Source organism: Bos indicus x Bos taurus, chromosome 7, assembly GCF_003369695.1.
Source record: "Bos indicus x Bos taurus breed Angus x Brahman F1 hybrid chromosome 7, Bos_hybrid_MaternalHap_v2.0, whole genome shotgun sequence".
Taxonomy (NCBI): Eukaryota; Metazoa; Chordata; class Mammalia; order Artiodactyla; family Bovidae; genus Bos; species Bos indicus x Bos taurus.
Genome location: NC_040082.1, coordinates 68,917,275 through 68,929,157, shown reverse-complemented (window position 1 = coordinate 68,929,157; position 11,883 = coordinate 68,917,275). Strand labels below are relative to the sequence as shown.

At 39.2% G+C, this 11,883-nt stretch overlaps 1 protein-coding gene across 1 annotated transcript; it reads right to left on the bottom strand.

The window, feature by feature from the left end:
• Positions 1 to 5,660: 5,660 nt before the first annotated feature.
• LOC113896285 (olfactory receptor 2L13) lies at positions 5,661 to 6,596 on the bottom strand. Its single transcript, XM_027548523.1, has one exon. It carries the CDS (start codon positions 6,594 to 6,596, stop codon positions 5,661 to 5,663), a length of 936 nt encoding a protein of 311 aa, XP_027404324.1.
• Between the last annotated feature and the right edge of the window lie 5,287 nt (positions 6,597 to 11,883).

Below are 11,883 nucleotides of genomic sequence, written 5' to 3'. Positions count from 1 at the left end.
TGAGTGTGACTCAGTCTCTCCTCAGGTTGTCTGACCAGTCTGTTCTGCACCAATCACTGTCTTTAAGGGAAATTCTATACTGGCATTATACATACATGTTCAACAAAGATGCCTGCATGCACAAGGTGAGTGAAGATGATCAAGACCCCTTACAGGATATAGAAAGGAATGTTATTATTTAAGAAATTTCATGACTGGCACCAGAATGAGAAAATTTTATCTTTATGGTTGAGCAGGTTTTTCTGCCATTAGAGAGGTCTGGTTAACTCATGATGCAGATGCACAAGGCACAGTATAGGAAATTCAGTTATGTTCAGTCACTCTGTCGTGTGCAACTCCTTTTGACCCCAGTGGACTGCAGCACACCAGGCTTCCCTGTCCATCATCAACTCCTGGGGCTTACTCAAACTTATGTGCATCAAGTCAGTGATGCCATCCAACTATCTCATCCTCAGTCGTCTCCTTCTCCTCCCGCTTTCAATCCTTCCCAGCATCAGGGTCTTTTCAAATGAGTTAGTTTTTCACATCAGATGGCCAAAATATTGGAGCTTTAGCTTCAGCATCAGTCCTTCCAATGAATATTCAGGACTGATTTCCTTGAGGATAGACTGGTTGGATCACCTTGCAGTCCTAGGGACTCTCAAGAGTCTTCTCCAACACCACAGTTCAAAAGCACCAATTCTTCAGTGCTCAACTTTCTTTATAGTCCAACTCTCACATCCATACATGACTACTGGAAAAACCGTAGCTTTGACTAGATGGACCTTTGTTGCAAAACAATATCTCTGCTTTTCAATATGCTGTCTAGGTTGGTCATAACTTTTCTTCCAAGGAGTAAGTGTCTTTTAATTTCATGGCTGCAGTCACCATCTGCAGTGATTTTGGAGCCTCCCAAAACAAAACTTCTCACTGTTTCCATTGTTTCCCCATCTATTGGCCAAAAGTGATGGGACTGAATGCCATGATCTTAGTTTTCTGAAAGTTGAGTTTTAAAAAGCTAACTTTTTCACTCTCCTCTTTCATTTTCATCAAGAGGTTCTTTAGATCTTCTTTGCTTTCTGCCATAAGGGTGGTATCATCTGCATATCTGAGTTTATTGATATTTCTCCCAGCAATCTTGATTCCAGCTTGTGCTTCATCCAGCCTGGCATGTCTCATGATGTACTCTGAATGTAAGTTAAATAAACAGGGTGACAATATACAGCCTTGATGTACGCCTTTCCTGACTTGGAACCAGTCTGCTGTTCCTTGTGCAGTTGTTAACTGTTGCTTCTTGACCTGCATACAGATTTCTCGGGAGGCAGGTCAGGTGGTCTGGTATACCCATCTTTTTAAGAATTTTCCACTGTTTGTTGTGATCCACACAAAGGCTTTGGCATAGTCAATAAAGCAGAAGTAGATTTTTTTTTTCTGGAATTCTCTTGCTTTTTCTATGATCCAACAGATGTTGGCAATTTGATCTCTGGTTCCTTTGCCTTTTCTAAATCCAGCTTGAATATCTGGAAGCTCATGGTTCACGTACCGTTGAAGCCTGGCTTGGAGGATTTTGAGCATTACTTTGTTAGCATGTGAGATGGGTACAAGAGAATGACAAAGTGAAGAAAAAAAATTCTACGTTTAAACTTCTCTTGTCTTGCCTGAAAATGTGAATATTTATTTCATCAGTGTGTGTATTAATTGCTCAGTCATGTATAACTCTTTACAACCCCATGGACTGTAGCCCACCAGGCTCCTCTGTCCATGGAATTCTTCAGACAAGAATATTGGAGTAGGTTGCCATTTTCTTCTCTAGGGGATATTCTAGACCCAGGGATCAAACTCAGGTCTCCTGCATTGCAAGCAGATTCTTTACCATCTGAGCCATCAGGTAAGCTCATCATTTCATCAGCATGGTTAATGAAATCATTGGTCATTGGTGAATCAACTCTCGTTCACCTCCTCATTCTGGGCCTCTAGGGAGTAAGACTGAATGTTTCAACCCTTTAATTACAAGTTTTATTCCCCTTGCAACCAGATACTTAGAGCCTTTTTCAAAGTTGCCTCATTTACATAACAAACTTTATTTAACAAGAACATTATTTACATAGCTTTATTTTGCATAACTTTATTTACACAAAAGAAGACTACTGTATTTTTAGTCCCTTAAGAAACTCTAAGTGTTTTACGGGCTCTGTGCCAGGAATGGAGGAAATGAATATCAAATATATGTATCTTTTTGTAAATAAAAAAATTACCAAAACCCATATCAAAATGGCAAGACTCTTATTCATGCAGGGTAATGAAGAGGCAACGAATTTAAAGCTCTGATTCAAAGAAAACTATTTTCCAAATTGAGACTTACTCTTCCTAGCTCTATGACCTGATGGAGAGTTTATTGCTGTCCCAAACCTCCCTGTGCTCACTCAAAGTGGAGAAAATAACAGAATCATAGTATTGCAGAAGGGGTCGTAATTGCTAAATATTAACTGGCATTATTTTCTTAAATATTACTATATTCAATGAGCTTAAATCTAAAAGGACACAAGTATGGACACAGACAAGAATAAGATTCAGTAAAATATGTTATCATAAGCACTGCCATCAGAAAAAAAAGACAGTCTCTAAAACAAATGCACTTATTTGGGGTCTTAGAAAAGCAATTTGGGGAACACAGATTTCAGCAGTAAACAAAACAGTGTCCAGTTTTGGAGTCAAAGATTTTTTTTTTCTTTTTTTTTAAAGGAAAAATAGAGTACAATAGGTTTCACAAGTTGTTTGCCAAGAGCTACAACTGGAGGCTATTATTTTTTCTTTTACAACTTATTCCCTTGCGAAGACATTTCCCTCATTATTAAGAACACCACATTTTTGTACAGTTCTCAGAAATACCTTTCTCAACAGTAGTTCTTAGAAGGCTCTTCCTCAGCAAGTAACATGTTAATTTGCCAGTTATCAGGGTTAGTACAGTTCCATATTTTACCAGACAGAGTCCTGATATACAAAACAGAGTCACTACTGACAAGTACTTCCATAGCACTATAGGAGCGCAGGTGTGGGAGAGGAAGATATTAACTGAATAAGATGATGAGAAGAAAATGTTGTGTTATATATAAATAAAAGTGTAACTCACATTGGCAGTCTTAAAAAAAAATCTGTACCCCAATGTTCATCGCAGCACTGTTTATAATAGCCAGGATATGGAAGCAACCTAGATGTCCATCAGCAGATGAATGGATAAGAAAGCTATGGTACATATACACAATGGAGTATTACTCAGCCATTAAAAAGAATACATTTGAATCAGTTCTAATGAGGTGGATGAAACTGGAGCCTATTATACAGAGTGAAGTAAGCCAGAAAGAAAAACACCAATACAGTATACTAATGCATATATATGGAATTTAGAAAGATGGTAACAATAACCCTGTACACGAGACAGCAAAAGAGACACTGATGTATAGAACAGTCTTATGGACTCTGTGGGAGAGGGAGAGGGTGGGAAGATTTGGGAGAATGGCATTGAAACATGTATAATATCATGTATGAAACGAGTTGCCAGTCCAGGTTCGATGCACAATACTGGATGCATGGGGCTGGTGCACTGGGACGACCCAGAGGGATGGTATGGGGAGGGAGGAGGGAGGAGGGTTCAGGATGGGGAACACATGTATGCCTGTGGCGGATTCATTTCGATATTTGACAAAACTAATACAATATTGTAAAGTTTAAAAATAAAATAAAATTTTTCAAAAATAAATAAATAAATAAATAAAAATCTGAAGGCTTCCCTGCTGGTCCAATGTTTAAGAATCTGACTTGCAATGCTGGGAACACTGGTTCAATCCTTAGTCTAGGACGTTACCACATGCTGCAAAGCAACTAAGCCCATGCACCACAACTATTGAAGCCCTTGAATTCTAGAGCCTGTGCTCTGTAACAAAAGAAGCCAACACAATGAGAAGCCAGCACACTGAAATTAGAGAGTAGCCCCCACTTGCTGCAACTAGAAAAAGCACCTGCACAGCAATGGAGACCCAGTACAGTAAAACAAATAAATAAACATATTTTTAAAGGGTGAAGAAAAACTTTCCAGAAGTGGGAAATAACCCAAGCTAAATTTCAGACGTGGAGACGAATAGACGGCTACAAGGGCAAACTGGAGGTCTAAAGGAATTCTGGCACTAAGTCTGTAGGCTGGATGTTAGACACAGGTAAAGGTAGATTTGATATGCGTTTTAAAAGCACCTGAGCTTGAATTTGAGATTAGAAAGTTTTGTAAATACAATAGTAAACCAAAGATTGTGGAATGACATTTTCATATATATATATATATATATATATATATTTTAGGAAACTAACTTGATTGGGAAATTGTAGGATATATTTTATAATTGAAATGGACTTGAGTCATGAAAACACTTGAGAAGAAATTTAATTTAAATTTAATTTAAAATTTAAACACTTGAGAAGAAATTTAATTTAAAAAGACCAGGAAAAGATCCTGGGAGCTTAAACTTGGGCAGCAAATGGAGAATTTGTGGGAGAGGGACTCTTCTAAGCCTTTTTTCCCCTATAATCATTAAAACTAACTCCTACATAATCCCAGTCATGAAATAACTTAAGTGTGTTAGTAAAACACCAGTAGTAAAACTTTCGTTAAACACAACATTATGACATATTAGCATAGAATTTCAATGTGTATAAGCTCACATTCATATTTTACATGTTATAACTGAAATCTGAGACATTGCTTTCATTTTATATGTCGCATGCTGTAGCTCCTCAGTCCTTTGTTTCCCTGCCATTAAGTAAATGACTTTGTTGAATACAAATTTCTTTAAGGTCATTTAAATACATACTTTTCTTAATTTGAATGTAGAATAAAACTGTTGATTATTCTCACAATTCTACAAAGGTCACTTAATCTCTATATTGAAATCTGAAAAATTCTAAGCTAAATAAGCCCCCTTAAAATAGTATCATAAAGGATATTACATTATGATGGACTCTGGAAGTTAATTACAATCAAAATAAAAGATTGAAACAGGTTAAAAAAAAAACAACCTCATAAACACACTAGTAAGCTTGCTTTCTTGCTACTTGAAGTCCCACTATCTATATTTTATATATCACAAATATAATTTTATACACTACATTTAAAACATTTGAAAACATTTGATTGCATGTTCTAGGCCTGTGTTTTCCAACACAGTAACCACTGGCCCTATATGGCTAATGGGCACTTAAAAATGTGCGTAGTCAAAAATTGCAATGGCCTATAAGTATAAATATAAGGGCTGTAAAGACTTAGAGTGAAAATAAAGTAATAGATTGCTTCAATAAGTTTGTATCAATTGCATGTAGAAATGATAATGTCAGTATGAGTGTATTATTATAAGTGATATATGCACATATATGTGACAAATATATTGCATAATATTTTACAATAATATGTCATTAATATCAATGTTCTTAATCTCAGTATTGATTATAACTTTGTGATTAAGTAAATACATTATTTAGATTAATTTCACTTTTTAAATGACACTTAGTAGCAATACTTTAAGTGAAAATTTTAAATTACAGAATAGCTCATATATTTCTATCAGATAGTAGTGCTCTAGGGTATTCTAATCACCATAGAAAGAGGGAATAAAAGAGGGTAAAGAGAGCCATAATTATTACTTTGTAAAAGAGAATTTCCCAAACATTCTTGTCATGGCCCCCAGGACTTCCTTATTCCTCAGACTGTAGATAATGGGATTGAGCATGGGGGTGAGGATGGTGTAAAAGACTGCCAGAATTTTATCTTCTGCTGGTGAGCGGAGATTCCTGGGCCGAAGATAAGTGTAGACAAAAGGTGCATAGTAAAATGTCACTACAGTTAAATGTGTTGAACAGGTGGTGAAGGCCTTTTTTCTTCCATCTTTTGAACGCATATGGTAGACAGCAAAAAGAACTCGGCCATAGGAAGCAGTGATGCCAAGGAAAGGAAGGAGGAGAAAGAGGCTTGTGCTCACAAAAACCATGTACTCATAGACCCAGGTGTCCATACAGGCCAGAGGCAACATAGCTGGGACATCACAGAAGAAGTGATCAATGGCCCTGGACTGGCAGTAAGGAATATGGAGGGCATAGACTGTGTGTGCCAGGGAGTTGAGAGACCCCAAGATCCAAGATCCCATAATCATCTTCATACACATCCTTTTGCTCATGCAGATACAATAGTACAGGGGGTGACAGATAGCCACATAACGATCGTAGGCCATTGAGGCCAGGAGTAAGCCTTCAGAGCATGCCATGGTCAGGAAGAAGAAAGATTGCACTCCACATCCCAGGTAGGAGATGCCTTTCTGGCCGGAGAGAAAGTTGAACACCATCTTGGGGACGGTAGTGGAGAGGTACATTAGATCCATGAGGGAGAGCTGGCTGAGGAGAAAGTACATAGGTGTGTGGAGCCGGGGATCCAAACATATGAGGTAAATCATGGCTGAGTTACCCACAGAGGCTAGAAAGAATATGAGGATGATAAGAAGTAGGAGAAGCCAACCAGTTTGATTTGGGAGGAACAACCCCAACAAAATGAAATCATTGGAAGTTTGATTCCATTTCTCCATGAAAACGTATTGCTTTAACTCTCTTGAAAGACTAACAAAGACAAGAAAGAAAAAGAGAATAAAACATGAAATGAAACAAAACAGGAGCATAAAAAGGAACATTTATTAATGATTGCTTAGAATGAATTGTTTTTCCTTAATACTGAAATTTTTGTTGAATCAATTTCAATATCTGAATTGAATGCTTCACTTCCATTTTTCTCTGGTAAGCATCTTATCAAGTGATCTTTAGTTTAAAATCTAGTATAATAGCCATCAAAGATAAGCAAGGTAACTAAAGCATTCATTTCTGTATAACTCCTAGCCAGGCTCATCACTCACAATTTAACAAGTCACACAAATCTCTGCTTTCCCAATGTCTGTCGGGTTGCTACAACATATTCACCAAAGTAATTGACTTATGTGACTCAGGACTTTCTATATGCTTAAATTCTAGGTCTTCTATTAGCCCTGTTTTTGAGCCTGTGTGGCTACTTCAAACTTCTAGTTGTTTAAATATTTCAAGTTTCCTAATTAGTAAATGCGTTGCTTTGTGTACCATGCCTTATTCAACACAACAGTGTAATCATTGCTCTTTTGAAAAAGATTTGGCTTAATTTCATATAGATCAAAGCATACTGAAACTGGAGAAGATAGTTACTATTTTTCTTTACTTAATTTGCCACACAGTAGATGGCAGTAGAGTCCTAGCAACTGAAAAACTTTCACTTGGAAGAAAGTTAAAGTGAAGTAGCTCAGTCGTGTCTGACTCTTTGCCACCCCGTGGACTGTAGCCTACCAGGCTCCTCCCTCCATGGGATTTTCCAGGCAAGAGTACTGGAGTGGGTCGCCATTGCCTTCTTCAAGGGATCTTCCCCACCCAGGATCGAACGCAGGTCTCCCGCATTGTAGGCAGACGCTTTTTACCATAAGAGCCACCAGGGAACTCTCACTTGAAAAAGGGTATGACCAAAAAACAGCTTTTGGTTTGTAGCTTACTGTCTTTAGACTTGACTGTTTAAAGCAAGAAAAGTAATATATTACTTAGAATTTTAAAAATCAAGAAGAGGTAAAAATGAATAAACTTTCCTTTCTGGAAACTCTTCCAACTTTTTCTGTCTACACTTTTCCTTGGGAATTTTTATGTGTAACTCAAGTCAGATGCAACTTAGAGACTGAAGAACAACAATATTTTATGAGCTTCCCCAGTGACTCAAGGGGTAAATAATCTTGTAACACAGGAGACACAATTTCGATCCCTGCTTTGGGAAGATCCCCCCAAGGAGGAAATGGTAACCCACTCCAGTATTCTCCCTGGAAAATCCCATGGACAGAGAAGCTTGATGGGCTACAGTCCATAGGGTCACAAAGAGTCAGACATAACTGAGCACACACACTCAGCCTGGCCTGCAGCTGCACCAGAGAATTTCCTTCCTTTTCTTTGGTCACACAGCTCCTGGAGCTCAGCTTCGATTTAGGCCCTACCTCTGCTTGTACAGTGCCTTCTGGCGTCTGTTACCCACCCAGACAAGATGTGATGAAAGCAGCAGTCTGATTAGGGCTCACATGCTCATTCAGGCCAGGGAGAGGGACATAACATGGCAATCACCACTGGGATGTGTGGGGAGTGCCTGTAGTAACAGAGGCTGACAGGCAGAGGCCTCCAACATTTTATAGCTTCTTTTTCTCTATGCGTCATGTTAATTATGGGGACATCCTTGGTGGCTCAGATGGTAAAGCGTCTGCCTACAATGCAGGAGACACGGGTTCAATCCCTGGGTTGAGAAGATCGCCTGGAGAAAGAAATGGCAACCCACTCCAGTAAAAATCGCCTGGAAAATCCCATGGACGAAAGAGCCTGGTAGGCTACAGTCCATGGGGTCACAAAGAGTCGGACACGACTGAGCGACTTTCTTTCACTTTCATGTTAGTTATGACCATTTGTACATTCCTTCACTCAGTTTCTCAAACACATATAAACTGTGAATGCAGTATACTTCTTTTATTTTTAATGTATGTTTTATACCTCATTTGGAGAAGGCAATGGCACCCCACTCCAGTGTTCTTGCCTGGAGAATCCCAGGGATGGGGGAGCCTGGTGGGCTGCTGTCTATGGGGTCTCACAGAGTCAGACACGACTGAAGCGACTTAGCAGCAGCATACTTCATTTACACAGCTTAAGCAACAGATAGACTGTGTGCTTTCTTTTGTGTTCTTCTATCTGAAGAAGACTCTTAATGCCATGTTATGTCAAAGATTTAGATAATGTTGATTGGGCTATTACTCTTTTAAACAGTAAGGAACAAGAATTAATGGTTTGTTGCAATTATTCCTGTTTCATAACTTAAAATCAACTGTTAGTTCATGTAACTTTGGACAGCATGAATAATATTGTGAGAAAAAAAAACTTAGTGTAGAGAAATGGGGGAAAAATGTTTATATCTGTTTAGTTGGCAAATGCTAGCAATAAAAAATGCATAGTGTCACAAAAGAGGTACACAATATCGTTGTTGCTAGAGGAGATCCTTATTGCCAAATAGCTCCTTATCGCCAAATTCAGACTGAAATTGAAGAAAGTAGGGAAAACCACTAGACCATTCAGGTATGACCGAAATCAAATCCCTTACAATTAGACAGTGGAAATGAGAAATAGATTCAAGGGATTAGATCCGATAGACAGAGTGCCTGAAGAACTATGGATGGAGGTTCATGACATTGTACAAGAGGCAATGATCAAGACCATCCTCAAGAAAAAGAAATGCAAGAAGGCAAAATGGTTGTCTGAAGAGACCTTACAAATAGCTATGAAAAGAAGAAAAGCAAAAGGCAAAGGAGAAAAGGAAAGAGATACCCATTTGAATGCAGAGTTCCAAAGAATAGCAGGGAGAGATAAGAAAGCCGTGCCCAGTGATTAATGTAAAGAAATAGAGGAAAACAATAGAAAGGGAAAGACTAGATACTTCTTCAAAAAAATTAGAGATACCAAAGGAACATTTCATGCAAAGATAGGCTCAATAAAGGACAGAAAAGTATGGACCTAACAAACATAACATATTAAGAAGAGGTGGCAAGAATACACAGAAGAACTGTACAAAAAAGATCTTCATGACCCAGATAACCATGATGGTGTGATCACTCACCTAGAGCCAGACATCCTAGAATATGAAGGCAAGTGGGCCTTAGGAAGCATCACAACAAACAGAGTGGATGTGACGGAATTCCAGTTGAGCTATTTCAAATGCTAAAAGATGATGCTGTGAAAGTGCTGCACTCAATATGTCAGCAAATTTGGAAAACTCAGCAGTGGTCACAGGACTGGTAAAGGTCAATTTTCATTCCTAACCCAAAGAAGGGCAATGCCAAAGAATCTTCAAACCACCACATAATTGCACTCATCTCACACACTATCAAAATAATACTCAAAATTCTCCAAGCCAGGCTTCAACAGTAGGTGAACCATGAAATGTCATAAGCTCAAGCTAGATTTAGAAAAGGCAGAAATTGTGAAATGTCATGTATGAAACGAGATGCCAGTCCAGGTTCAATGCACGATGCTGGATGCTTGGGGCTGGTGCACTGGGACGACCCAGAGGGATGGTATGGGGAGGGAGGAGGGAGGAGGGTTCAGGATGGGGAACACATGTATACCTGTGGTGGATTCATTTTGATATTTGGCAAAACTAATACAATTATGTAAGGTTTAAAAATAAAATAAAATTAATTAAAAAAAAAAAAAGAAAAGGCAGAAAAACCAGAAATCAAATTGTCAATATCTGTTGGATCTTCATAAAAGGAAGAGAATTCCAGAAAAACTTCTATTTCTGCTTTATGCTGCTGCTGCTAAGTCACTTCAGTCGTGTCTGACTCTGTGAGACCCCATAGACAGCAACCCACCAGGCTCCCCCTGGGATTCTCCAGGCAAGAGTACTGGAGTGGGTGGCCATTTCCTTCTCCAAAGCATGAAAGAGAAAAGTGAAAGTGAAGTCGCTCAGTCATATCTGACTGTTAGTGACCCCATGGACTGCAGCCCACCAGGCTCCTCTGTCCATGGGATTTTCCAGCCAAGAGTACTGGAGTGGGGTACCATTGCCTTCTCCACTTCTGCTTTATAGATTACATCAAATCCTTTGACTGTGTAGATCATAACAAACTGGAAAATTCCTCAGGAGACGAGAATATGAGACCACCTTACCTGCTTACTTAGAAATCTGTATTCAGGGCAAGAAGCGATAGTTAGAATGGGACATGGAACAACGGACTGATCCCAAATTGATAAAGGAGTATGTCAAGGCTATATCTTGTCACCCTGCTTATTTAACTTATATGCAGAGTACATCATGTGAAATGCTGGGCTGGATGAAGCATAAGCTGAAATCAAGATTGCTGGGAGAAATATCTATAACCTCAGGTATGCAGATGACACCACCCTTATGGCAGAAAGTGAAGAAGAACTAAAGAGGCTCTTGATGAAAGTGAAAGAAGAGAGTGAGAAAGCTGACCTAAAACTCAACATTCAAAAACTAAAATCATGGCATCTGGTCCCATCACTTCAAGGCAAACGGATGGAGAAACAATGGAAACAGTGACAGACTTTATTATTTTGGGCTCCAAAATCACTGCAGGTGGTGACTATAGCCTTGAAATTAAAAGACGCTTACTCCTTGAAAGAAAAGCTATGACCAACCTGCTAAATCACTTCAGACATGTCCGACTCTGTGTGAGGCCATAGACAGAAGCCCACCAGGCTCCCTCGTCCCTGGGATTCTCCAGGCAAGAACACTGGAGTGGGTTGCCATTTCCTTCTCCAATGCATGAAAGTGAAAAGTGAAGGGGAAGTCGCTCAGTCGTGTCCAACTCTTAGCGACCCCATGGACTACAGCCTACCAGGCTCCTCCGTCCATGGGATTTTCCAGGCAAGAGTACTGGAGTGGGGTGCCATTGCCTTCTCCAATGACCAACCTAGACAGGATATTAAAAAGAAGAGACATTACTTTGCAGACAAAAGTCCATCTAGTCAGAGCTATGGTTTTTCCAGTAGTCATGTATGGATGTGAGAGTTGGACTATAAAGGAAAGCTGACCTCCGAAGAATTGATGCTTTTGAACAGTATTGTTGGAGAAGACTCATGAGAGTCCCTTGGCCTGCAAGGACATCAAATCAGTCAATCCTCAAGGAAATCGGTCCTGAATATTCATTGGAAGGACTGATGCTGAAGCTGAAATGCCAATATTTTGGTCAACTGATATGAAGAATTGACTCATTGAAAAGGACCCTGATGCTGGGAAAGATTGAAGGTAGGAAGAGAAGG

Bases quoted from the DNA above. Each gene is read 5' to 3' on its own strand.
- LOC113896285 (XM_027548523.1), bottom strand. From the start codon at position 6,596: ATGGAGAAATGGAATCAAACTTCCAATGATTTCATTTTGTTGGGGTTG.